The sequence below is a fragment of the Bombina bombina genome, chromosome 5, assembly GCF_027579735.1.
Source record: "Bombina bombina isolate aBomBom1 chromosome 5, aBomBom1.pri, whole genome shotgun sequence".
Classification (NCBI taxonomy): domain Eukaryota; kingdom Metazoa; phylum Chordata; class Amphibia; order Anura; family Bombinatoridae; genus Bombina; species Bombina bombina.
Window position 1 is genome coordinate 124,906,427 of NC_069503.1, and position 25,021 is coordinate 124,931,447.

At 40.0% G+C, this 25,021-nt stretch overlaps 1 protein-coding gene across 5 annotated transcripts in view; it reads right to left on the reverse strand.

The window, feature by feature from the left end:
- Positions 1–578: 578 nt before the first annotated feature.
- Positions 579–25,021, reverse strand: part of LOC128660070 (uncharacterized) — a 124,996-nt gene continuing 100,553 nt past the window's right edge. For all 5 annotated transcript variants that reach the window (XM_053713682.1, XM_053713680.1, XM_053713681.1 and 2 more), the window contains 2 exons: positions 11,507–11,583; positions 579–2,243 (listed from right to left, as the gene is read on the reverse strand). In XM_053713682.1, coding sequence (XP_053569657.1) covers positions 11,536–11,583 — 48 coding nt within the window. In that variant the 3' untranslated portion in view covers positions 579–2,243; positions 11,507–11,535. The remainder of the gene's footprint in view (positions 2,244–11,506; positions 11,584–25,021) is intronic.

A 25,021-nucleotide genomic window follows, 5' to 3' on the forward strand; every position in this document is an offset into this window, starting at 1 on the left:
AGCAAATAGTGTTGCCATTTAAAGCTCTTGCTAATGTATAGCATTGTTGCAAAACTGCTGCCATATTGGGCTGAAGACACGTGCACACCCCTGAGCTTACATCCCTGCTTTTCAACAAAGGATAACAAGAAAACAAAGCCATTTGTTTCTATCTGAATCCTGAAAGAAACATGTATTTTACGTCCCTTTGACTTAGTATGTAAAACCCATTGTGCAAACTCTGTTCACGTCTTAATATACCCACTGTTTAATAAAGAGTTAAAAACGTTTTCATAAATTAAATATGATCCTATCTGATTACAATTAAATGTTTGGATGTTTAAAAATGTTGATTAAAAAAATGACCCAAAATGATCTGAAATTGTTTACTGCAGACATCATGAACAGATATTAATAGTTCATTAATCATCGGCAATATTGAATGAATAATCTGTGGCTTCGGCTGCGCAGCTTCTGCTTTCGTGAGGTCTGCGAGAATCCGATACCTTTATTTTTTATTGTTTTGTGAGCGTTTAACAAGGTTTTTCCGTAATTAGTTTTTTTAATGCAGAGATGAACACAAAGATGACTAGTGGATATTTCATGCAAAAAATGTTTTATTTGACTAATTCGTTATACAGTAAATGTGCTCCTACAATAATATAAGAATATCTGTGACGATACCGTAGATACTGGAGCTGTGTGTCAGAGCGATATAACCCTGAGACTGTGAGCGCTCTTTGTTTTCACTCTAATAAAACGTTTAACGCGTTAAGTCGGCTTACGGTTTTGCATCAGCCTGTTCAGGCATATTTTGATTTTGGTATCTCATAAAAAACACAGTTAAAAAAGACAGAGACAAATAATAACAAATAGACCGATATTGAATAATAGTAATATAGACAACTAAATCTAGAATAAAAAAAACGAGTATCTAAATATAAAAATAGTCATAATTGTCATTTATCTACATTGCAGTGCCAGCCCTGCAACTGACAGGTTTAGCTAATGTAAGTGTATTTGTGTCACTGTTCGTGTATCAATATGGGTGTACATGTTTCTGTGAGTGTGTATCTATATGTGCACGTTTGTGTTTGAACATATGTGGGGTTTTTTGGCAAGTCTGTGTATTTATGTGTATATATGTGTACTTATGTGTGTGTATGTATGTATATATATATATATATATATGTGTGTGTGTGTGTGTCTGTGTGTGTGTGTGTATTTATTTATTTTTATTTATATATATATATATATGTATTTATGTGTGTATATAAATATGTGTACTTATGTATGTGTGTGTGTATGTGTGTATATATATATATGTGTGTGTATTTATTTATTTATATATATATGTATTTATGTGTGTATATATATATGTGTACATATATATATATATATATATATATATATATATATATATATATATATGTGTGTGTGTGTGTGTGTGTGTATTTATTTATATATATGTGTACTTATGTGTGTGTATATATATATATATATATATATATATGTGTGTGTATTTATTTATTTATTTATATATATGTGTACTTATGTGTGTGTGTGTATATATATATATATATATATATATATATATATATATATATATATATATATATATGTATTTATGTGTGTATATATGTAAAAATGTGAACGTGATTGTGCTGCAGGTAAATGTGTGTTTTTGGTATGTATTTGTGTGTTAATGTGTGTATATGACTGGGTGTATGTGTGTGTTTTTGGTATGCATTTGTGTGTTAATGTATGTATATGTACAGTTATATGTGTGTGTGCTGCAGGTAAATGTGCTTAGGTGTGTGTATATTACTGGGTTTACATGACCCACATATGCCTCGGATATACGGCATGTAACCATCCAGTAGACTTGCCATGGGCATGATAAGCAGAATAATAAAGCTTACATGTATTGCTGAGCACTGTTTGCTCACTAGCAATATAATATTTACAGAACAATCAGATATATAAAAAAACTGATAAAATGGCATATTGTAACTTTGGTGCCAGACTATATCCTGACCTAAATGGCTGTGAGCACAAGACGGTAACATATGATAGTGAACATGGCGAGAGCCTTCTTTTTTGCAACCTCCATTTATATTATGGGTTGGGGTCACTGAGGTGGGTGGTCTGCAGTAAATATTTGTTGTACATCAGGGAGGGTGACAATATTCACAAGATAAGTTAGCCGAGCTCACTCTGATATAATGCAATAATCAGGGCTGGTGGGATGAATCAGCTGTATCCTAGAAAAAATAAAAGGAGATGTTAGCTCACTTGTGAGTAAAGTTTGGGTGTATTTGCTGTTGGAGAAAGAATTTAAAACAGATTTTCTTTTTGTTTAGAAGCAATGACAGAAGAAAAAACAATGAATTGTGCAGTTTTTTTCTATAATGACAAGGAGATTAGAGTGAAATGGCAACACATTAATATATCATGTAACAGTCTTGTAGCTATCACTGTTTTACTGATGTAGGTCACTGTGCACTGATGTGAGAAGCATGTGTGTGCACGTAGGTCACTGTGCACTGATGTGAGAAGCATGTGTGTGCACGTAGGTCACTGTGCACTGCTGTGAGAACCATGTGTGTGCACGTAGGTCACTGATGTGAGAACCATGTGTGTGCACGTAGGTCAGTGTGCACTGATATGAGAACCATATGTGTGCGCGTAGGTCACTGTGTACTGATGTGAGAAGCATGTGTGTGCACGTAGGTCACTGTGCACTGATGTGAGAAGCATGTGTGTGCACGTAGGTCACTGTGCACTGATGTGAGAACCATGTGTGTGCACGTAGGTCAGTGTGCACTGATGTGAGAACCATATGTGTGCGCGTAGGTCACTGTGTACCTGCATCCAGAGACTACGCTTGCACCAAGAGCTGGAACTCATCATACTGAATGCATCTAGTATCTCTTAGGTCAGTCTCTGAATGCAGGTGCATGCTGCATACGGACATATGCATTGCAACTTACATACACAGTAAAAGCTATCTTTGTTTTACTGACGGGGGTCACTGTGCATTGACGTCAGAACCATGCAAGTGCGCGTAGGTTGTGTTCACCTGCATCCAGAGACTGCGCTTGCACCATGAGCTGGAACTCATCATACCGAATGCATCTAGTGTCTCTGCTGATTAGGTCAGTCACTGAATGTCGGTGCATACTGCATAGGGTCATATGCTCTGCAGGTTACATGCACAGTAAAAGCTGCTTTTACTGCACAGACGTGCATTTTAGCTCTAACATCTCATCATATAGCAGAAAAACAAAAATATTAAAGGGACACTGTACCCAAATTTTTTCTTTTGTGATTCAGATTAAGATTGAAATTTTAAGCAACTTTCTAATTTACTCCTATTATCAAATTTTCTTCATTCTCTTGGTATCTTTATTTGAAATGCACGAATGTAAGTTTAGATGCCGGCCCATTTTTGGTGAACAACCTGGGTTGTCCTTGCTGATTGGTGGATAAATTCATCCACCAATAAAAAAGTGCTGTCCAGAGTACTGAAACCAAAAAAAGCTTAAATGTCTTCTTTTTCAAATAAAGATAGCAAGAGAATGAAGAAAAAACATAATTTATGCTTACCTAATAAATTTATTTCTCTTGTGGTGTATCCAGTCCACGGATCATCCATTACTTGTGGGATATTCTCCTTCCCAACAGGAAGTTGCAAGAGGATCACCCACAGCAGAGCTGCTATATAGCTCCTCCCCTAACTGCCATATCCAGTCATTCGACCGAAACTAGCCGAGAAAGGAGAAACCATAGGGTGCAGTGGTGACTGTAGTTTAAAATTTAGACCTGCCTTAAAAGGACAGGGCGGGCCATGGACTGGATACACCACAAGAGAAATAAATTTATCAGGTAAGAATAAATTATGTTTTCTCTTGTTAGGTGTATCCAGTCCACGGATCATCCATTACTTGTGGGATACCAATACCAAAGCTAAAGTACACGGATGAAGGGAGGGACAAGGCAGGTACTTAAACGGAAGGGACCACTGCCTATAGAACCTTTCTCCCAAAAATAGCCTCCGAAGAAGCAAAAGTATCAAATTTGTAAAATTTTGAAAAGGTATGAAGCGAAGACCAAGTCGCCGCTTTGCAAATCTGTTCAACAGAAGCCTCATTTTTAAAGGCCCAAGTGGAAGCCACAGCTCTAGTAGAATGAGCTGTAATCCTTTCAGGGGGCTGCTGTCCAGCAGTCTCATAGGCTAAGCGTATTACGCTCCGAAGCCAAAAAGAAAGAGAAGCCTTTTGACCTCTCCTCTGTCCAGAGTAAACAACAAACAGGGAAGATGTTTGACGAAAATCTTTAGTCGCTTGTAAGTAAAACTTTAAAGCACGGACTACGTCCAAATTATGTAAAAGACGTTCCTTCTTTGAAGAAGGATTAGGACACAATGATGGAACAACAATCTCTTGATTGATATTCTTGTTGGAAACTACCTTAGGTAAAAACCCAGGTTTTGTACGCAGAACTACTTTATCTGTATGGAAAATCAGATAAGGAGAATCACATTGTAAAGCTGATAACTCAGAGACTCTACGAGCCGAGGAAATAGCCATCAAAAACAGAACTTTCCAAGATAAAAGTTTGATATCAATGGTATGAAGGGGTTCAAACGGAACTCCTTGAAGAACCTTAAGAACCAAGTTTAAGCTCCATGGAGGAGCAACCGGTTTAAACACAGGCTTAATTCTAACCAAAGCCTGACAAAATGCCTGGACGTCTGGAACCTCTGCCAGACGCTTGTGCAAAAGGATAGACAGAGCAGAAATCTGTCCCTTTAAAGAACTAGCTGATAATCCTTTATCCAAACCCTCTTGGAGAAAGGACAATATCCTAGGAATCCTAACCTTACTCCATGAGTAATTCTTGGATTCACACTAATGAAGATATTTGCGCCATATCTTATGGTAGATTTTCCTGGTTACAGGCTTTCGTGCCTGTATTAAGGTATCAATGACTGACTCGGAGAAGCCACGCCTTGATAAAATCAAGCGTTCAATCTCCAGGCAGTCAGTCTCAGAGAAATTAGATTTGGATGATTGAAAGGACCTTGTAGTAGAAGGTCTTGTCTCAGAGGCAGAGGCCAAGGTGGAAAGGATGACATGTCCACCAGGTCTGCATACCAGGTCCTGCGTGGCCACGCAGGCGCGATCAAAATCACCGATGCTCTCTCCTGTTTGATTTTGGCAATCAGTCGAGGGAGCAGAGGAAACGGTTGAAACACATAAGCCAGGTTGAAGAACCACGGTGCTGCTAGAGCATCTATCAGTGTCGCTTCTGGGTCCCTGGACCTGGATCCGTAACAAGGAAGCTTGGCGTTCTGGCGAGACGCCATGAGATCCAATTCTGGTGTGCCCCAACGATGAACCAATTGAGCAAACACCTCCGGATGGAGTTCCCACTCCCCCGGATGAAAAGTCTGACGACTTAGAAAATCCGTTTCCCAGTTCTCTACACCTGGGATATGGATCGCTGATAGATGGCAAGAGTGAGTCTCTGCCCAGCGAATTATCTTGGAGACTTCTAACATCGCTAGGGAGCTCCTGGTCCCCCCTTGATGGTTGATGTAAGCCACAGTCGTGATGTTGTCCGACTGAAATCTGATGAACCTCAGGGTTGCTAACTGAGGCCAAGCTAGAAGAGCAATGAATATTGCTCTTAACTCCAGAATATTTATTGGGAGGAGTTTCTCCTCCCTGAGCCTTCAGGGAATTCCAGACTGCACCCCAACCTAGAAGGCTGGCATCTGTTGTTACAATTGTCCAATCTGGCCTGCGAAAGGTCATACCTTTGGACAGATGGACCCGAGATAGCCACCAGAGAAGAGAATCTCTGGTCTCTTGATCCAGATTTAGCAGAGGGGACAAATTTGTGTAACCCCCATTCCACTGACTGAGCATGCATAATTGCAGCGGTCTGAGATGTAGGCGCGGAATTTAGAAGCTTTGATAACCTGGACTCCGTCAGGTAAATTTTCATTTCTACAGAATCTATCAGAGTTCCTAGGAAGGAAACCCTTGTGAGGGGTGATAGAGAACTCTTTCCCTCGTTCACTTTCCACCCATGCGACCTCAGAAATGCCAACACTATGTCCATATGAGATTTGGCAATTTGGAAGTTTGACGCCTGTATCAGGATGTCGTCTAGATAAGGGGCCACTGCTATGCCCCGTGGTCTTAGGACCGCCAGAAGAGACCCCAGAACCTTTGTAAAAAATTCTTGGGGCTGTAGCTAACCCGAAGGGAAGAGCCAATAACTGGTAATGCCTGTCTAGAAAGGCAAACCTTAGGAACCGATGATGATCTTTGTGAATCGGTATGTGAAGGTAAGCATCCTTCAAATCCACTGTGGTCATGTACTGACCCTCCTGGATCATAGGTAGGATTGTCTGAATAGTTTCCATTTTGAACGATGGAACTCTGAGGAATTTGTTTAAGATCTTTAGATCCAAAATTGGTCTGAAGGTTCCCTCTTTTTTGGGAACCACAAACAGATTTGAATAAAATCCCTGTCCTTGTTCCATCTGTGGAACTGGATGGATCACTCCCATTATTAGGAGGTCTTGCACACAGCGTAAGAATGCCTCTTTCTTTATCTGGTTTACAGATAATCTCGAAAGGTGAAATCTCCCTTGTGGGGGGGAAGCTTTGAAGTCCAGAAGATATCCCTGAGATATGATCTCCAACGCCCAGGGATCCTGAACATCTCTTGCCCACGCCTGGGCGAAGAGAGAAAGTCTGCCCCCTACTAGATCCGTTGCCGGATAGGGGGCCGTTCCTTCATGCTGTCTTAGAGGCAGCAGCAGGCTTTCTGGCCTGCTTGCCTTTGCTCCAGGCCTGGTTAGATTTCCAGGCCGGCTTGGATTGCGCAAAAGTTCCCTCTTATTTTGTAGCAGAGGAAGTTGATGCTGCACCTGCCTTGAAGTTTCGAAAGGCACGAAAATTAGACTGTTTGGCCCTTGATTTAGCCCTGTCCTGAGGAAGGGTATGACCCTTACTTCCAGTAATGTCAGCAATAATTTCCTTCAAACCAGGCCCGAATAGGGTCTGCCCCTTGAAGGGAATGTTAAGTAATTTAGACTTTGAAGTCACGTCAGTTGACCAAGATTTAAGCCATAGCACCCTACGCGCCTGGATGGCGAATCCAGAATTCTTAGTCGTTAGTTTAGTCAAATGAACAATGGCATCAGAAACAAAAGAATTATCTAGCTTAAGTGTTCTAAGCTTGTCAAGTATTTCAGTCAATGGAGTAGCTGTCTGAAAGGCCTCTTCCAGAGACTCAAACCAGAACGCCGCAGCAGCAGTGACAGGAGCAATGCATGCAAGGGGCTGCAGGATAAAACCTTGTTGAATAAACATTTTCTTAAGGTAACCTAATTTTTTATCCATTGGATCTGAAAAAGCACAACTGTCCTCGACAGGGATAGTGGTACGCTTTGCTAAAGTAGAAACTGCTCCCTCCACCTTAGGGACCGTCTGCCATAAGTCCCGTGTGGTGGCGTCTATTGGAAACATTTTTCTAAAAATAGGAGGGGGGGAAAACGGCACACCGGGTCTGTCCCACTCCTTAGTAATAATTTCGGTAAACCTTTTAGGTATTGGAAAAAAAGTCAGTACACACCGGCACCGTGTAGTATTTATCCAGTCTACACAATTTCTCTGGCACTGCAATTGTGTCACAGTCATGCAGAGCAGCTAAAACCTCTCCAAGCAACACCCGGAGGTTCTCAAGCTTAAATTTAAAAGTAGACATATCTGAATCAGGTTTCCCCGAGTCAGAGATGTCACCCACAGACTGAAGCTCTTCCTCAGCTTCTGCATATTGTGACGCAGTATCAGACATGGGCCTTAAAACATCTGCGCGCTCTGTATTACGTCTAACCCCAGAGCTATCGCGCTTTCCTCTGAATTCAGGCAGTCTGGCTAATACCGCTGACAGGGTATTATCCATGATTGCCGCCATGTCCTGCAAAGTAATCGCTATGGGCGTCTTTGATGTACTTGGCGCCATTTTAGCGTGAGTCCCTTGAGCGTGAGTCAAAGGGTACGACACGTGGGGAGAGTTAGTCGGCATAACTTCCCCCTCGTCAGAATCCTCTGGTGATAATTCTTTTAAAGATAACAGCTGATCTTTATTGTTTAAAGTGAAATCAATACATTTAGTGCACATTCTCCTATGGGGTTCCACCATGGCTTTTAAACATAATGAACAAGGAGTTTCCTCTATGTCAGACATGTTTATACAGACTAGCAATGAGACTAGCAAGCTTGGAAAACACTTTAAATCAAGTTAACAAGCAATATAAAAAAACGTTACTGTGCCTTTAAGAGAAACAAATTTTGCCAAAATTTGAAATAACAGTGAAAAAAGGCAGTTAAACTAACGAAATTTTTACAGTGTATGTAACAAGTTAGCAGAGCATTGCACCCACTTGCAAATGGATGATTAACCCCTTAATACAAAAAACAGATTAACAAAACGAAAAATATGTTTTTTAAACAGTCATAACAACTGCCACAGCTCCTACTTTTGAAGCCTTTTGAGCCCTTCAGAGATGTCCTATAGCATGCAGGGGACTGCTGAGGGAAGCTGAATGTCACAGTTTGTAATTTTAACTGCACCAACTGTAACTTTTATACTATAACAGTGGAAAGCCTCAGGAAACTGTTTCTAGACAGAAATAAAGCCAGCCATGTGGAAAAAACTAGGCCCCAATAAGTTTTATCACCAAAGCATATATAAAAACGATTAAACATGCCAGCAAACGTTTTATATTGCACATTAATCAGAGTATATACCTCTGATAGCAAGCCTGATACTAGTCGCTATTAAATCACTGTATTTAGGCTATAACTTACATTAATCCGGTATCAGCAGCATTTTCTAGCAAATTCCATCCCTAGAAAAACTTAACTGCACATACCTTATTGCAGGATACCCTGCACGCCATTCTCCCTCTGAAGTTACCTCACTCCTCAGACATATGTGAGAACGGCAGTGGATCTTAGTTACTTCTGCTAAGATTATAGAAAAACGCAGGCAGATTCTTCTTCTAAATGCTGCCTGAGATAAAATAGTACACTCCGGTACCATTTAAAAACAATAAACTTTTGATTGAAGAAAAAACTAACTATATTTTACCACTTTCCTCTAACTACCTCCAGCTATGTTGAGAGCTTGCAAGAGAATGACTGGATATGGCAGTTAGGGGAGGAGCTATATAGCAGCTCTGCTGTGGGTGATCCTCTTGCAACTTCCTGTTGGGAAGGAGAATATCCCACAAGTAATGGATGATCCGTGGACTGGATACACCTAACAAGAGAAATTGATAATAGGAGCAAATTAGAAAGTTGCTTAAAATTGCATGCTCTATCTGAATTACAAAAGAAAAAAATTGGGTTCAGTGTCCCTTTAAATCCCCCGAATCATAATACACAAGGGGTAGAAGGAGTTGGGCAAATTCTCTTTTCTATAAAATTCTCTATTATGGAAATCTTTGTAGATAAATTATACTTTTATTTTATCCACCTTTTGGGTATTTCAGATACTTAAAGGGACATTATTATTTTTTTTCTTTCAGAATTCAGATAAAACAATTTTAAACAACTCTCCAATTTGCTAAATTCTCTTTATATATTTTGTTGAAGAAACAGCAATGCACTACTGGGAGGTAGCTAAACATATCAGCCAATTACAAGAAGTATATGTGTGTAGCAAACAATCAGCAGCTAACTCCCAGTAGTGCATTGCTGCTCCTGGGCCTACCTAGGTATGCTTTTTAACAAATAATACCAGAGAATGAAGCATCTTAGATAATGGAAGTAAATTGTATGCTCTTTCTAAATCATGCAAGATACCTTTTGGATTTTATGTCCCTTTAAGAGCTGCCAAGCATGGCATGTAGCATGTCTGAAGTGGTATGTAGCAGACACAGGGGCTGCAGGGACAGGGGTCTGATGTGGTATGTAGCAGACACAGGGGCTGCAGGGACAGAAGTCTGATGTGACATGTAGCAGACACAGGGGCTGCAGGGACAGGAGTCTGATGTGGTATGTAGCAGACACAGGGGCTGCAGGGACAGAAGTCTGATGTGGTAAGTAGCAGACACAGGGGCTGCAGGGACAGGGGTCTGATGTGGTATGTAGCAGGGACAGGGGTCTGATGTGGTATGTAGCAGGGATAGGGGTCTGATGTGACATGTAGCAGGGACAGGGGTCTGATGTGGTATGTAGCAGGGACAGGGGTCTGATGTGACATGTAGCAGGGACAGGGGTTGCAGGGACAGGAGTCTGATGTGGTATGTAGCAGACACAGGGGCTGCAGGGACAGAAGTCTGATGTGGTAAGTAGCAGACACAGGGGCTGCAGGGACAGGGGTCTGATGTGGTATGTAGCAGGGACAGGGGTCTGATGTGGTATGTAGCAGACACAGGGGCTGCAGGGACAGAAGTCTGATGTGGTATGTAGCAGGGACAGGGGTCTGATGTGGTATGTAGCAGACACAGGGGCTGCAGGGACAGGAGTCTGATGTGACATGTAGCAGACACAGGGACAGGAGTCTGATGTGACATGTAGCAGACACAGGGACAGGAGTCTGATGTGACATGTAGCAGACACAGGGACAGGAGTCTGATGTGACATGTAGCAGACACAGGGACAGGAGTCTGATGTGACATGTAGCAGACACAGGGACAGGAGTCTGATGTGACATGTAGCAGACACAGGGACAGGAGTCTGATGTGACATGTAGCAGACACAGGGACAGGAGTCTGATGTGACATGTAGCAGACACAGGGACAGGAGTCTGATGTGACATGTAGCAGACACAGGGACAGGAGTCTGATGTGACATGTAGCAGACACAGGGACAGGAGTCTGATGTGACATGTAGCAGACACAGGGACAGGAGTCTGATGTGACATGTAGCACACACAGGGGATGCAGGGACAGGAGTCTGATGTGACATGTAGCAGACACAGAGACTGCAGGGACAGGGGTCTGATGTGACATTAAGCAGACACAAGGGCTGCAGGGACAGGGGTCTGATGTGACATGTAGCAGACAGGGAATGCAGGGACAGGAGTCTGGTGTGGTATGTAGCAGACACAGGGACAGGAGTCTGATTTGGCATGTAGCAGACAGGGACTGCAGGGACAGGGGTCTGATGTGACATGTAGCAGACAGGGACAGGAGTCTGGTGTGGTATGTAGCAGGGACAGGAGTCTGATTTGGCATGTAGCAGACAGGGACTGCAGGGACAGGAGTCTGGTGTGGTATGTAGCAGACACAGGGACAGGAGTCTGATTTGGCATGTAGCAGACACAGGGACAGGAGTCTGATTTGGCATGTAGCAGACACAGGGACAGGAGTCTGATTTGCCATGTAATGACAGATGGGCTGCAGGGCCAGGGGATCAGAATTAAGTGTATTTAAATATGCATGATCATTTAAAGACATTTCCATTAGTTAAGGACATTAACATGATATTATTACCTCTATGCACATCATACGCTGTTCTTGCCTTACGCTGCCTTTTCAGCTAAATCCACATTTTCAGAAAGAGTAAGTTTCTAAAGAAAATGTAAAGAATAAAAATTGCAGGTTTTAACCATTATCAGATTCAATAAAATGCAGTCATTTAACCAAGTTTCTCACAGTTCCTGAGACATCTACTTACTAAACTTTCACAAATAAACTATTTTCTAGACCTAAAAATAACTCCATCAAAACATCAGCCGTACACGTCACATGACTGAGCTACTGAGAGACAAAAAGTAGACTTTATTTCCCAATAATCTGTTCCTGATATTGTTATAGACTGTCTCTGTATATCTCTTATTCTAGCAGCGTCACTGTACAATTGTTTTGGTGCACTATGAGATACGTTAAGTGTTTTGGGTAACCAGATGCATTTTTAGTCAGGATCAGCAGAAACGACTTCTGAAAGGCAGAAATCATTAGATTATTTAAATACAGTGCAACTGGACGCTGATAAAACGTGACAGGCAACTGGTACTAAATTATCTACATTCTTTTAGACTTGAGCTTTTCCCAGGCTTATACAATAATCCTACCATTTATGATGAGGATTTTAGAAATGTTAAAAATCTGCCAAAATAGTCATTTACTTAATGGAACATTCGAATGCAAAAAGGACTGTTCCAATTCCTCACTAACTCGAGGTAAAACTGTGTGCACTTTTAAAGGGACAGTGTACACCAGTTGTCATATAACTGCATGTAATAGACACTACTATAAAGAAGAATATGTACAGATATGTACAGATACTGATCTAATTTTGGGGTTTCGTGTACCTTTAACCCCTTAACGACTGAGGACGTGCAGGGTACGTCCTCAGAAAAAAGGCAGTTAATGCCTGAGAACGTACCCTGCACGTCCTCAGTGTGGAAAGCAGCTGGAAGCGATCCTGCTCGCTTCCAGCTGCTTTCCGGTTATTGCAGTGATGCCTCGATATGGAGGCATCCTGCAATAACCTTTTTAAGTCATCCGGTGCAGAGAGAGCCACTCTGTGGCCCTCTCTGCACCGGAGATCGGTGGCTACCTGCGTTGGTGGGTGGGAGCCGGACTGGGAGGCGGGTGGCGGCCATCAATGGCCATGTGGATGTGAAGGGGGGCGGGATCGTGGGGCGGGGGTGGCTGGGGGCAGCGCACGGGCGCGCGCGCAGTGCACGGGAGGGTGGGGGCGGGCACGTGCACGGGGAGGGAGCGGGTGGGAACCGCTACACTGCAGAAAATGGGGAAATAAAAAATATATCAAAAATAAAATTTAAACAATCAGCAAGGTGGTGGGGGTTTGTCTGTGGGGGGTGGGGGAAGCTACACTACAGAAAAAAACAAAAAAAACACAAAAAAAAGCACTTTTTATTGTAAACTGGGTACTGGCAGACAGCTGCCAGTACCCAAGATGGCCCCCAATAAGGCAGAGGGGAGGGTTAGAGAGCGGTTTTGGGGGGATCAGGGAGGTTGGGGCTAAGGGGGGGATCCTACACAATAGCATATGTAAATATGCTAAAAAAAAAATTCATTTTTTTTTAAAAAACCCTTTTATTTTAGTACTGGCAGACTTTCTGCCAGTACTTAAGATGGCGGGGACAATTGTGGGGTGGGGGAGGGAAGGGAGCTGTTTGGGAGGGATCAGGGGGTGGGATGTGTCAGATGGGAGGCTGATCTCTACACTAAAGCTAAAATTAACCCTGCAAGCTCACTACAAACTCCCTAATTAACCCTTTCACTGCTAGCCATAATACACGTGTGAGGCACAACAGGATTTAGTGGCCTTCTAATTACCAGAAAGCAACGCCAAAGTCATATATGTCTGCTATTTCTGAACAAAGGGGATCCCAGACAAGCATTTACAACCATTTGTGCCATAATTGCACAAGCTGTTTGTAAATGATTTCAGTGAGAAACCTAAAATTGTGAAAAATTTTACGTTTTTTTTAATTTGATCGCATTTGGCGGTGAAATGGTGGCATGAAATATACCAAAATGTGCCTAGATCAATACTTGGGGTTGTCTACTACACTACACTAAAGCTAAAATTAACCCTACAAGCTCCCTAAAAGCTCCCTAATTAACCCCTTAACTGCTGGGCATGATACACTTGTGGTGCGCAGTGGCATTTAGCGGCCTTCTAATTACCAAAAAGCAACGCCAAAGCCATATATGTGTGCTATTTCTGAACAAAGGGATCCCAGAGAAGAATTTACAACCATTTATGCCATAATTGCACAAGCTGTTTGTAAATGATTTCAGTGAGAAACCTAAAGTTTGTGAAAAAATTTGTGAAAAAGTGAACAATTTTTTGTATTTGATCGCATTTGGCGGTGAAATGGTGGTATGAAAATATACCAAAATTGGCCTAGATCAATACTTTGGGATGTCTACTAAAAAAAAATATATACATGTCAAGGGATATTCAGGGATTCCTGAAAGATATCAGTGTTCTAATGTAACTAGCGCTAATTTTGGAAAAAAATGGTTTGGAAATAGCAAAGTGCTACTTGTATTTATGGCCCTATAACTTGCAAAAAAAGCAAAGAACATGTAAACATTGGGTATTTCTAAACTCAGGACAAAATTTAGAAACTATTTAGCATGGGTGTTTTTTGGTGGTTTTAGATATGTAACAGATTTTGGGGGTCAAAGTTAGAAAAAGTGTGTTTTTTTCCATTTTTCCTCATATTTTATCATTTTTTTTATAGTAAATTATAAGATATGATGAAAATAATGGTATCTTTAGAAAGTCCATTTAATGGCGAGAAAAACGGTATATAATATGTGTGGGTACAGTAAATGAGTAAGAAGAAAATTACAGCTAAACACAAACACCGCAAAAATGTAAAAATAGCCTTGGTCCCAAACGGACAGAAAATGGAAAAGTGCTCTGGTCACTAAGGGGTTAAATCTGATCTGACATCACAAGTGATCATATCCAAATCGACGGTTTAACGTGACTGAAAACTTGCATAGAGGTCAGTGTATTAAAAAATGTTGCACTAAGCACAACATAAATGCATTTAAAATTACAGTTACATTCATATTTAACATTCTTCACATACAGAAATATATTATCATCATTGTAAATATATACAGGCATGCATCGTTTTATTGCGCTTCGCTTTATTGCGCTTCACAGATAATGCTCTTTTTCACAAATTGAAGGTTTGTGGCAACCCTGTTTTGAGCGAGTCTATTGGAGTCAATGCCATTTTTCCAACAAATAAACACATATAAACTCTTTAATGAATACACAAATACATACCTATATATACCCACCACCAGATGATGGGTGGCATTTTTTAACAATTAAGTATTTTTTTAAAATTAAGGTATATACATTTTATTTATACATAATATCGCACACTTAATAGACTACAATATAGTAAAATAAAATAACTTTTATATGCACTGGGAAACAAGAAAATTAGTATGACTCACTTTATTGCGGTGGTCTGTAACCAAACCCGCAATATCTCTGAGGTACGCCTGTATTCCTATATATATCTCTGTATTTACCTAAGCCAATATATCTATTCCAATCGATATGTAGGTATACATATATATTTTACATTAACATGATCAGATATATATATATATAGAAATATATATTTAATAATACTGTAATAAAAATGTATAAAATATGCATAACGTGATTCGTATTTCACGCTTTAGGTCTAACATGGTGTCAGGTTAGTGCACATGAATGAAGAATTAGTTAATAATTAAAAAAATATTATAGATATAAATTCTAAATAAAAAAAAATAAGAAAAAAAAATTATATATATATATATATATATATATATACCATCAAAACAAGCAGCACTCCAAAGGTCTTATATCCATATGTCACCTTTATTAAGTGAACGTTTTCGGGCTACAAAAAACCCGTCCTCAGACTTACAAGGTTATGCAAACTTACCACCACGCTGTGTTATATCCACCACCAAACAATGAACTACACTCTCCACGTTAGATGCGCCTCCCCTGCGAGTGACGTCATCGGCCGTGGCAACGTAACAGGGACTAAAATAAAATTTCATTTTCATTCAATTGTTGAAACCAAGTCTCCAGGCCCTCCAAAGTACCAGACCAAATGAGAAACAGGTCATCTATATACCTCTTAAAAAATCGGATGTTTTTGACCTGAAACAATGTCGTCCCAAACTCTTCAAAATGGGCCATAAACAAATTGGCATACGATGGGGCCATATTCGACCAGGGACGGCGATGGGGTCGAATATGGCCCCATCGTATGCCAATTTGTTTATGGCCCATTTTGAAGAGTTTGGGACGACATTGTTTCAGGTCAAAAACATCCGATTTTTTAAGAGGTATATAGATGACCTGTTTCTCATTTGGTCTGGTACTTTGGAGGGCCTGGAGACTTGGTTTCAACAATTGAATGAGGCTAATGTAGCTCTGAAGTTCAAAATGGTGCATAGTAAAACACAAATCGATTTCCTGGATGTTAGATTATATAAAGGGAATGGGAAAATCCAGTCGACACTGTACAGAAAGGAAACTGACAGAAATTCCCTATTACATTACACCAGTTGCCATCCTCCGGCATTGAAGAGAGCATTGCCGAAATCGCAATTGCTGAGAGTGAGTAGGAACAACTCGGAAATAGGTAACAGAGATTTACAATTGAAAGAGATGGTACAGCGGTTTAGAACAAGGAGTTATCCTTATAAATTGTTGAAAGAACAATGTGACAATATTTGTCAAATTCCAGATAGAGATCCTAAGATTGAGGATGGAAGAATGACATTTGTGACTACCTTTACAGGGGATAAGGGTCCCTTAATGGATATCTTAAACAAGCATTGGAAGATCATCAATACTGATAAATCCTTACCTCTGTATAACTCACAACCACCCAGGGTGGGTTACAGAAGGTCGAAGTCCTTGCGGGACTTACTGATTAACACTGACCCTGTACAAAGCTACAAAACATCTACATGGTTGGACATAAAAAAACCAGGTGTATTTCGATGTCTTGGTTGCACTACTTGTGGAGGATTGATAACTGGATCATGCTTCACTCATCCACACAAACGCAAAATGTATAAACACAGATTCCGCCTGACGTGTACCACTAAACATATAGTGTACCTCTTACACTGTATTTGTGGATTATATTATGTAGGGAAGACCACAGATGACCTACGTACACGTATGGCAAATCATCGATCTGCTATTAAGACAGCGATTAAGAAAGGGGCATCGGAACAACCAGTAGCCAGACATTTTTTGGAAATGAAGCATAATGTTATGGATCTCAAATACACGATCATTGACCATGTACCGCCATTATCAAGAGGAGGAGATAGGAACCGTATGCTGCTACAAAGGGAAGCCAAATGGACATTTGAGTTGAATACTCTGGTTCCCTATGGACTCAATACTCAGTTGGACTGGCATGTGTTCTTATAAGTCTCTGCTGAAAATGGATGTCTCTGTTGAGAGTCCTGAATCATTCTAATTATTTTTATTTTTAGTATAGGGTTTACTTTTAACTCACTTATTCTATTTTGGTATGGCATATAGTTAATTAATAGAGTTAATTCTAAATTATTTAGCAACCTATATTAGTTTGGATAGACAAAACTGTTTTACCCCTATGCTTTATACCTATATGGTAATTCTTGGGCCGTCTGTTATCTAGTAGGGCTGATTATAAAATTGGCCTTTGTTAGTATGTTGTGATATTGATTATAGTACTTGCATATATAGATTGTCTATTGTAGCAATGCCTTTGGTTGCTGTATGCTATAACCAATATGTTTGTAGTTCTTATGTTGCCCTCCACATATGCCGCATTGAATGTGCTGCATTGTTGATATAGGTTGCTATGGTAACCGACGGGACATGTGTGGTACGGCACTAGGAACTGCATAACATTATTAGATGCCATTTTTTCCATTTTTTCTATTGTCCTATATTATATCAGGATGCGTATTGCCTATGTTAGTTTATTTGTGTATTGATTATTTGTCTAAATGTGTTCATTTTATTTTAGTCCCTGTTACGTTGCCACGGCCGATGACGTCACTCGCAGGGGAGGCGCATCTAACGTGGAGAGCGTAGTTCATTGTTTGGTGGTGGATATAACACAGCGTGGTGGTAAGTTTGCATAACCTTGTAAGTCTGAGGACGGGTTTTTTGTAGCCCGAAAACGTTCACTTAATAAAGGTGACATATGGATATAAGACCTTTGGAGTGCTGCTTGTTTTGATGGTATTATTATTGTGGCTTTAAGCACCCAAGGCTCATACATATAGGATCTGGAGTGCACTTTGCTGGACATTTCTATATATATATATATATATATATATATATATATATTAGGGTTGCACCGATACTAGTATCGGTACCGATACCAAGTATTTGCATGAGTACTTGTACTCGTGCAAATGCACCGATACTTAAACCGATACCTCCACTTCCTACCCATATGCTACCTTGTGGCGTTTTTTCAAACTGCATTTTCTCATTTCATTTTAAACTGAAGTGGAGACTAAACTAAAAATTGTTTACTACTGTTTTGCCAATACAAATTGCTGTTATTTGTATTATTGTAGTAGAGATCACTGTACCTCGTTCAGACAAACCCCTGAAGTACTGGGCAGTTAATAAACAAATTTCCAGCTCTGGCTAAAATGGCCCAAAAATATCTTTCTGCCCCATGCAGTATGGTGGAAAGTGAAAGACTGTTCAACTTAGAGTCGAACCTCCATACAAATGTCAGATTGATGTTATATAACAGCCCTACAACCCAATTGCATCACCCCTTTAAATGTAATATTTTATTGTAATATTTTTTATTTATAAACATGTTCAGTAAACTTTTGACAAATAAAACCGTTTTATTATTTCATAATGTCTTTTGAATTACAGTCCTCTATAATTATAAAGAAAGAATCTTAAATAATTAGTCTGTATTGTGCTTGGTAAACTATCGGTAATTGGTATCGGCGAGTATTTGAAAACAAGTATCGGTACTTGTACTCGGTCATAAAAAAATGGTATCGGTGCAACCCTAATTAATATATATATATATATTATATATATATATATATATATATATATATATATATATATATATATATATATATATATATATATATAGTAAAGCAGTTATGGATCCCACGGACGGACTCCGTGTTGCAGCAAGGACCCAAAAGAAGCAGGCACACAGGTTTTTTCAAAACACTCCGGTTTATTGGCAAAGTTGATTACCAAACGTTTCGGCTCACACACGAGCCTTTGTCAATGGTGTACAAAACCAAATGTGAAAAACTAGAACACAAACTAACCTTAAATACCCACCCAGCCCAAGTGATAGACCAATCAGAGAGAGTAACCGCGGCACATCCACTCACACAGACCTAAACAGCTTATTGCCGGGCTCAATGTGGGCGTCACGTGACGTCATCACGTTACCGCCGTCCTGTGTGTAACCACGGAAACATGCGTAACCATGGAGACAAAGCATACACAAATGTACTGTGCGGGTGCGCTGGCGGGTAAGCCTCTGATGGGAAACATATCAATTAATCAAACAGTGATCTGAATACCCCTATATACAAATACAATAAAGGAATAGGTATCTATCTATATGCAACATTAAGACAAACCTAATATGTAGCTTATAAAGTAAATAGCGCTACCGGAACCCAAAGTATAAAAAACTAATAACACAGCCCTCTATACTCATGGTATCAAGGCATGTGGGGAGGTAGCAGGTGAGGGCATAAAAACATAATTTATGTAAGAACTTACCTGATAAATTCATTTCTTTCATATTAACAAGAGTCCATGAGCTAGTGACGTATGGGATATACATTCCTACCAGGAGGGGCAAAGTTTCCCAAACCTTAAAATGCCTATAAATACACCCCTCACCACACCCACAAATCAGTTTAACGAATAGCCAAGAAGTGGGGGTGATAAGAAAAAAAGTGCGAAGCATATAAAATAAGGAATTGGAATAATTGTGCTTTATACAAAAAAATCATAACCACCACAAAAAAGGGTGGGCCTCATGGACTCTTGTTAATATGAAAGAAATGAATTTATCAGGTAAGTTCTTACATAAATTATGTTTTCTTTCATGTAATTAACAAGAGTCCATGAGCTAGTGACGTATGGGATAATGAATACCCAAGATGTGGATCTTTCCACACAAGAGTCACTAGAGAGGGAGGGATAAAATAAAGACAGCCAATTCCTGCTGAAAATAATCCACACCCAAAATAAAGTTTAATGAAAAACATAAGCAGAAGATTCAAACCGAAACCACTGCCTGAAGTACCTTTCTACCAAAAAACTGCTTCAGAAGAAGAGAATACATCAAAATGGTAGAATTTAGTAAAAGTATGCAAAGAGGACCAAGTCGCTGCTTTGCAAATCTGATCCACTGAAGCTTCATTCCTAAACGCCCAGGAAGTAGAAACTGACCTAGTAGAATGAGCTGTAATCCTCTGAGGCGGAGTCTTACCCAATTTAACATAGGCAAGATGAATTAAAGATTTCAACCAGGATGCCAAAGAAATGGCAGAAGCTTTCTGGCCTTTTCTAGAACCAGAAAAGATTACAAATAGACTAGAAGTCTTTCGGAAAGATTTAGTAGCTTCAACATAATATTTCAAAGCTCTAACAACATCCAAAGAATGTAACGATTTCTCCTTAGAATTCTTAGGATTAGGACATAATGAAGGAACCACGATTTCTCTACTAATGTTGTTGGAATTCACAACTTTAGGTAAAAATTCAAAAGAAGTTCGCAACACTGCCTTATCCTGATGAAAAATCAGAAAAGGAGACTCACAAGAAAGAGCAGATAATTCAGAAACTCTTCTGGCAGAAGAGATGGCCAAAAGGAACAAAACTTTCCAAGAAAGCAATTTAATGTCCAATGAATGCATAGGTTCAAACGGAGGAGCTTGAAGAGCTCCCAGAACCAAATTCAAACTCCATGGAGGAGAAATTGACTTAATGACAGGTTTTATACGAACCAAAGCTTGTACAAAACAATGAATATCAGGAAGAATAGCAATCTTTCTGTGAAAAAGAACAGAAAGAGCAGAGATTTGTCCTTTCAAGGAACTTGCGGACAAACCCTTATCTAAACCATCCTGAAGAAATTGTAATATTCTCGGAATTCTAAAAGAATACCAAGAAAAATGATGAGTAAGACACCAAGAAATATAAGTCTTCCAGACTCTAAAATATATCTCTCTAGATACAGATTTACGAGCCTGTAACATAGTATCAATCACAGAGTCAGAGAAACCTCTTTGACTAAGAATCAAGCGTTCAATCTCCATACCTTTAAATTTAAGGATTTCAGATCCGGATGGAAAAAAGGACCTTGCGACAGAAGGTCTGGTCTTAACGGAAGAGTCCATGGTTGGCAAGATGCCATCCGGACAAGATCCGCATACCAAAACCTGTGAGGCCATGCCGGAGCTATTAGCAGAACAAACAAGCATTCCCTCAGAATCTTGGAGATTACTCTTGGAAGAAGAACTAGAGGCGGAAAGATATAGGCAGAATGATACTTCCAAGGAAGTGATAATGCATCCACTGCCTCCGCCTGAGGATCCCGGGATCTGGACAGATACCTGGGAAGTTTCTTGTTTAGATGAGAGGCCATCAGATCTATCTCTGGAAGCCCCCACATTTGAACAATCTGAAGAAATACCTCTGGGTGAAGAGACCATTCGCCCGGATGCAACGTTTGGCGACTGAGATAATCCGCTTCCCAATTGTCTACACCTGGGATATGAACCGCAGAGATTAGACAGGAGCTGGATTCAGCCCAAACCAAAATTCGAGATACTTCTTTCATAGCCAGAGGACTGTGAGTCCCTCCTTGATGATTGATGTATGCCACAGTTGTGACATTGTCTGTCTGAAAACAAATGAACGATTCTCTCTTCAGAAGAGGCCAAAACTGAAGAGCTCTGAAAATTGCACGGAGTTCCAAAATATTGATCAGTAATCTCACCTCCTGAGATTCCCAAACTCCCTGTGCCGTCAGAGATCCCCACACAGCTCCCCAACCTGTGAGACTTGCATCTGTTGAAATTACAGTCCAGGTCGGAAGAACAAAAGAAGCCCCCTGAATTAAACGATGGTGATCTGTCCACCACGTTAGAGAGTGTCGAACAATCGGTTTTAAAGATATTAATTGATATATCTTCGTGTAATCCCTGCACCATTGGTTCAGCATACAGAGCTGAAGAGGTCGCATGTGAAAACGAGCAAAGGGGATCGCGTCCGATGCAGCAGTCATAAGACCTAGAATTTCCATGCATAAGGCTACCGAAGGGAATGATTGAGACTGAAGGTTTCGACAAGCTGTAATCAATTTTAGACGTCTCTTGTCTGTTAAAGACAGAGTCATGGACACTGAATCTATCTGGAAACCCAGAAAGGTTACCCTTGTGTGAGGAATCAAAGAACTTTTGGTAAATTGATCCTCCAACCATGATCTTGAAGAAACAACACAAGTCGATTCGTATGAGACTCTGCTAAATGTAAAGACTGAGCAAGTACCAAGATATCGTCCAAATAAGGAAATACCACAATACCCTGTTCTCTGATTACAGACAGAAGGGCACCGAGAATCTTTGTGAAAATTCTTGGAGCTGTAGCAAGGCCAAACGGTAGAGCCACAAATTGGTAATGCTTGTCTAGAAAAGAGAATCTTAGGAACTGAAAATGATCTGGATGAATCGGAATATGCAGATATGCATCCTGTAAATCTATTGTGGACATATAATTCCCTTGCTGAACAAAAGGCAATATAGTCCTTACAGTTACCATCTTGAACGTTGGTATCCTTACATAACGATTCAATAATTTTAGATCCAGAACTGGTCTGAAGGAATTCTCCTTCTTTGGTACAATGAAGAGATTTGAATAAAACCCCATCCCCTGTTCCGGAACTGGAACTGGCATAATTACTCCAGCCAACTCTAGATCTGAAACACAATTCAGAAATGCTTGAGCTTTCACTGGATTTACTGGGACACGGGAAAGAAAAAATCTCTTTGCAGGAGGTCTCATCTTGAAACCAATTCTGTACCCTTCTGAAACAATGCTCTGAATCCAAAGATTGTGAACAGAATTGATCCAAATTTCTTTGAAAAAACGTAACCTGCCCCCTACCAGCTGAACTGGAATGAGGGCCGTACCTTCATGTGAACTTAGAAGCAGGCTTTGCCTTTCTAGCAGGCTTGGATTTATTCCAGACTGGAGATGGTTTCCAAACTGAAACTGCTCCTGAGGACGAAGGATCAGGCTTTTGTTCTTTGTTGAAACGAAAGGAACGAAAACGATTGTTAGCCCTGTTTTTACCTTTAGATTTTTTATCCTGTGGTAAAAAAGTTCCTTTCCCACCAGTAACAGTTGAAATAATAGAATCCAACTGAGAACCAAATAATTTGTTTCCCTGGAAAGAAATGGAAAGTAGAGTTGATTTAGAAGCCATATCAGCATTCCAAGTCTTAAGCCATAAAGCTCTAATAATAACAAAAATGGCATCACAGATAAAATTATTAGCATGCTGAAGAAGAATAATAATATCATGAGAATCACGATTTGCTACTTGTTGCGCTAGGGTTTCCAACCAAAAAGTTGAAGCTGCAGCAACATCAGCCAATGATATAGCAGGTCTAAGAAGATTACCTGAACACAGATAAGCTTTCTTAGAAAGGATTCAATTTTTCTATCTAAAGGATCCTTAAACGAGGTACCATCTGACGTAGGAATGGTAGTACGTTTAGCAAGGGTAGAAATAGCCCCATCAACTTTAGGGATTTTGTCCCAAAATTCTAACCTGTCAGACGGAACAGGATATAATTGCTTAAAACGTTTAGAAGGAGTAAATGAATTACCCAATTTATCCCATTCTTTGGAAATCACTGCAGAAATAGCATTAGGAACAGGAAAAACTTCTGGAATAACCGCAGGAGCTTTAAAAACCTTATCCAAACGTATAGAATTAGTATCAAGAGGACTAGAATCCTCTATTTCTAAAGCAATTAGTACTTCTTTAAGTAAAAGAGCGAATAAATTCCATCTTAAATAAATATGAAGATTTATCAGCATCAATCTCTGAGATAGAATCCTCTGAACCAGAAGAGTCCAAAGAATCAGAATGATGGTGTTCATTTAAAAATTCATCTGTAGAGAGAGAAGATTTAAAAAGTCTTTTAACGTTTACCTAGAAGGAGAAATAACAGACAAAGCCTTCTTTATGGATTCAGAAACAAAATCTCTTATGTTATCAGGAACATTCTGCACCTTAGATGTTTGAGGGGAACTGCAACAGGCAATGGTACATTACTAAAGGAAATATTATCTGCTTTAACAAGTTTTGTCATGACAATTATTACAAACAACAGCTGGAGGAATAGCTACCAAAAATTTACAGCAGATACACTTAGCTTTGGTAGATCCAGCAGGCAGTGATTTTCCTGTAGTATCTTCTGGCTCAGATGCAACGTGAGGACATCTTGCAATATGTAAGAGAAAAAAACAACATATAAAGCAAAATAGATCAAATTCCTTATAAGACAGTTTCAGGAATGGGAAAGAATGCCAAATATCAAGCTTCTAGCAACCAGAAGCAAATGAAAAATGAGACTGAAATAATGTGGAGACAAAAGCGACGCCCATTTTTTTTAGCGCCAAATAAGACGCCCACATTATTTGGCGCCTAAATGCTTTTGGCGCCAAAAAATGACGCCACATCCGGAACGCCGACATTTTTGGCGCAAAATAACGTCAAAAAATGACGTAACTTCCGGCGACACGTATGACGCCGGAAACGGAAAAGAATTTTTGCGCCAAAAAAGTCCGCGCCAAGAATGACGCAATAAAATGAAGCATTTTCAGCCCCCGCGAGCCTAACAGCCCACAGGGAAAAAAGTCAAATTTTTGAGGTAAGAAAAATATGATAATTCAATGCATAATCCCAAATATGAAACTGACTGTCTGAAAATAAGGGAAGTTGAACATTCTGAGTCAAGGCAAATAAATGTTTGAATACATATATTTAGAACTTTATAAATAAAGTGCCCAACCATAGCTTAGAGTGTCACAGAAAATAAGACTTACTTACCCCAGGACACTCATCTACATGTTTGTAGAAAGCCAAACCAGTACTGAAACGAGAATCAGTAGAGGTAATGGTAAATATAAGAGTATATCGTCGATCTGAAAAGGGAGGTAAGAGATGAATCTCTACGACCGATAACAGAGAACCTTATGAAATAGACCCCGTAGAAGGAGATCACTGCATTCAATAGGCAATACTCTCCTCACATCCCTCTGACATTCACTGCACGCTGAGAGGAAAACCGGGCTCCAACTTGCTGCGGAGCGCATATCAACGTAGAATCTAGCACAAACTTACTTCACCACCTCCCTTGGAGGCAAAGTTTGTAAAACTGATTTGTGGGTGTGGT